The 4491-nt window shown below is 28.2% G+C and overlaps 1 protein-coding gene across 1 annotated transcript; it reads right to left on the reverse strand.

Annotated features, from left to right (window-relative positions):
- Positions 1-219: 219 nt before the first annotated feature.
- LOC119684685 (23 kDa integral membrane protein-like) lies at positions 220-1811 on the reverse strand. The gene is made up of 3 exons (XM_038098784.1): positions 1447-1811; positions 1178-1372; positions 220-1032 (listed from the first exon to the last, which is right to left on the reverse strand). The coding sequence occupies exons 1-3, from the start codon at positions 1705-1707 to the stop codon at positions 961-963; spliced, it is 528 nt and encodes a 175-aa protein (XP_037954712.1). The 5' UTR covers positions 1708-1811; the 3' UTR covers positions 220-960.
- Positions 1812-4491: the final 2680 nt, after the last annotated feature.

A 4491-nucleotide genomic window follows, 5' to 3' on the forward strand; every position in this document is an offset into this window, starting at 1 on the left:
TTGAATAATTTTACTACTCTGGTCTTCCTAAATCAATAGCAAACAAAACGAAAATTGTTTTTTTATATTTCATTTTTACTAGATTCTTCTTTTGTGTAATTTTACTTAAAAAACACTATAAAAGCCTATAATTTAAAGCAAACCTTTTAAAACCTGGTTCTAACAACACATTTACTAAACTTATTCGAAAGTAAGAAAATGTAATTTGAAACACATATGTCCTGTTTGTAATAATAGTTTAATGGTATCTTCAATTTATTAAATATTTTGGAAAAGTTTACATTATGTTTAAGGTATAAAGGAGATTCAAAATATAAAAACGTCTACATATTTTTTTTTTCGTTTGTGTCCTAACAATCAAATATTTGAGTCATAATATTATTTAACATATTACAACATTTAGTAGAAAATACTTGTACACATATAATTTATATATATATATAATATCAATAATAATATAGTAAATAAATTGTATATAAACATTTATAAATGAAGTTTCTGTAAGGATTAACATTATTATTGTTCGTTAATATGGAATATGTAATATTCCTTACATTAATTTATATTCGATGTTATGCACTCGTAGTACACACTTAATTTTTAATATATATTTTTTTTTAATTATTTATGCATGATTGTTTGGTAAAGTAAAGTTACAAAAGAATTGTTAAAATACATTATAAATTATTATTTGTTGACTTTTAATTTAGTGTGCATTTATTTTAAGGATAAGGATTTGGTTTTTCCTTTAACAATTTAGAAATTTTATTTCTTTGTATAAACTAACAATGTTTTAAAATTTCCTGCACTATAGCTTAAATATATTTCATTTGTATTAAATTTTTGTATCGAATTTTCTTCTTTTTTTTTATTATTATTTTTTATAATTATTTTATGTGCGTTACGACAAAATTACAAAAAATGAGAATGGCTTTTTATTTGGATTCGATTTGAGTATTCTTAATAGACGTTTCGTCGTTTGTAGTTGCGCACATTATTAGCCAAGCAACAGGCGAAAATGAAGCCAACAAGCTGAAAGGACATAAATAAATTCATTAACAACGAAATTAATCAAATCAAAAATGTATGTTATTCACATTGATTTCAATTCAAGGACTACACGCTTGACAGAAGCTCAATAAAACAACAACAAATAGAATATTTTATTTACACTTACCTCAACTACAATAAGGCCCAAGCCAACGTGTCTAGCGAGGTCAGTACTGCCAGACATAAATTCTTGGAATTTGCTGCGACAACCACCGTAGACGTTAAGTGGATTAAGGCAGTTTCCTCCCTCACAACAACTTTTTGGTACATTTGGCAGATTAGTAATATAGTCAGTTATGCCATTCTTACCGCAGCAGTGTAACTAAATATTAAAAAAAAATGGAATATAATTACCATCAAAATCATACAACCACAAAATATTTTAAAATATCTTACCGATTTTTGTATAGCATCAAATATTCCATTTTCACGAGAGTCTTGTTCCCAAGCTTTGTCGATAACATCACCCATGGCATCTAAAAATTTATCCTTATTCGTGAACAACAATACGATGATAGTTAACTGCAGTAATAACAAAATCAATAAGAAGACAGCATAGGTCATTGTCATGAAGACAGATTCACGTATTGCACCACAGCAGCCAAGGAAGGATATGAACACAACAATTGAGGAAATTGTTATCAGACCTATTGGCATAATAGCCTGCGGTGGGAAACCAGTTTGTCCATCGACGACAATAGTACCAATACTATTGAGTATAAGAACTCCATAAACAATACCCAATATGCCAACCAGCTAAAAATAAAAAATTCAAAATTTTAATCAACTTTTATACGTATAATAAAATGCTTAATAAGTCAAAAGAAAATAAAAAGTCTATCGGATTTAAGGATTAATAGTTAGTAACTTCGATGTAGTCAATAAGAATGCATTTCAATAGATCAAAATTGAGATAATATATGCATTAGACAATGAATAAATAGAGAGTTTCTGAAAAGTAGTGAACCACAACAATCAATTAAATTTTTCGCTGACCATACAGTTGTTTTGAGTATTGCCAAATAGCTATCATCAGTGGTCTTGAAATTAGTGCTTATAGTTCATTATTCGTAAAGAATTTTTTGAGACTGCTAGTCCCAAGGTTTAAACTCGTGCCCTGTCAAAGTTGAAACACGGAGTCAATGTTCATTACCCAACTGACCCTATGCCGTACTTAACTTGTATGTATGTTTGTGGAGCTAATGGAGATAAGTGAAAGGATTAAGATGTGTATAAGGTGCCAATCGGAGCTAGCCTGGGTATAGGTGCAGGAATCGTGCCACCTGAATGGCAAGGAAATATAAATCCATAAGGTTCCAGTTCACTATTTCTTGTGAAAGTTTTTTTCAATTCTTTTTCTGTCAAGTAACTCTTGGACACATTACTACAGAATGCACTGCAATCAGAAGAGTTGTAGTTTGTATAGCTTTCATTATAACTGAGTATGTTAAGGCTTTTGATCAATTTCAACACAGTTTAGGGTTTGCTGGTGCACAGTTTAGGAGTGGTGAAGCCATTGTCACAAAGAACATGCTATCACCTTTCAATATCTTATCCACTAATTCGACCAGCATTGAAAAGACCAAACATATTTCCAATATAATATATATGACAAAATCTTTAAGTTTACCCAGCTTAGCATCTGTTGGGAAGCCAAATTGTGTTACTTGTTGTTAAATTACACAATTTCTTGATGACTTTATTATAGTGACATTTTGAAGTTAATATACAGAAGAACTTAGGATCAATTAAGCGCATGATCACCGCTTTTGTTTTACAATATAATCATCTATTACCCTGATGTCCCTCAAACCCTAAAACCTTAAGTAATACTACTATCTTAAACGTATTCAGAAGATAATTGCCTATATCTACCATTATTGAGGTAATGGTTGCACTCTGGAAGACATTTAATGACTCTAGACTGTGTGTTACTATGTAATTTTGAGTTTTTTTTTCATTTTCCTATGAAGAATGCCCTCATACTATATCGATAGCATGTATTGAAAACTCAAATATTATAAATATATTGCTATTAAGTGTACATTCGATCCCGATTGAAACAATATTTATAATGACAAAAAGTTATATTTCATACAAAAAAAATTTAAATAAATAGATGAGTCATTAAATTATAACTAAATATGTATCGAAAAATTAATACATGGACATAAATTAAATTTTCTAATTATTATTTATTACTTAAACATATAATTAAAAAAAATTATTTTAAATTTCATATTTTTAATTTCTTTAAATAAAATCAATCATTTTTAGCACGCTATTTGCCATTCGTAAGGTTACATAGTAATTTAAATTCTGATCAAATGACGATAAATAAATTATATATAATACAAAAAAATAAAAAAAAACCTCCATTTTATATATATAAAGTCAATGCGAGTTAAAGCGAAGCGTTCTGAAGTCACAACGAAAATTTGCTGCACTTATCTTTAAGCAAGTGAGTTCACTTATGTGTAGGTAGTACCTACTAGGTACCAGGTGATATTGTATTGAAATTCGTATACATTGTAAGCAAAGTTTTCGATTAAAAAATTTTGCGATTAGGCACGTTTAATGCCATAAACTATGGGGATTTTTAAAAATCCCTAACCTAAAAATTACTCACTTCGCATACAAAATAGCGTCTCCAAAACAAACAAAAAAAAATTAATCAAAATAAATGTTTACTTGGAAAAAAATAATTATATATATAAAAAAAAAATAAATATTCAAATAGTCTCGAATATGTATGTAAGTATATTGTAAGTTAATAAAAAGTAATATATATATATATGTATGTTAAAAAAATAATTATAATATTTCACAAAAACTTGATTGAATTGATGAAATATTTTATATGCAATATTTTTTGAAGATTTTTTATTTATTTGCATATAGTATATAAATAATAATGCGAAGAAAAACGAGTCTACATTTTGTTGAATTGTGACATCCGCCTTCAAGCATTGACAGATCGAATTGGTGAAACAATTGGAGAAAATATTAATGGAGTTGATTTGGTAACAAAACCACAATCCAAACAAAAGTGAAATTTTATTGTTTTCGTTTTTTTTTTGTCATCACAGCACCAATGTAACCAGTGAGTATATGTAACGCTGATGCAACAGGTTAACAGACGAAAGAAAGTATGAGTAAAACATTAAACTAACAGGCATGAATATACTTTTTTTATTCAGTTGTGATTTACAATATAAAATTAAGTCACAGTTTTAAGCCATGACGGTAGAGGCCTTCTGCTAAGGCATGAATAATTACTGCGTTTGCTATGCGTAATCTTTTATGTGTTTTATGAACTCTGCAAGCAAACACGATTCACTATAATTTTAGTATGTAATACCCTTCACCGATCTTTCAAACTCATATATCTTAAATATTCAACAAATTTTAAAATGGAAAATCTTTAAGCAGCTGCATTTT

Source organism: Teleopsis dalmanni, chromosome 2, assembly GCF_002237135.1.
Source record: "Teleopsis dalmanni isolate 2A chromosome 2, ASM223713v2, whole genome shotgun sequence".
Taxonomy (NCBI): domain Eukaryota; kingdom Metazoa; phylum Arthropoda; class Insecta; order Diptera; family Diopsidae; genus Teleopsis; species Teleopsis dalmanni.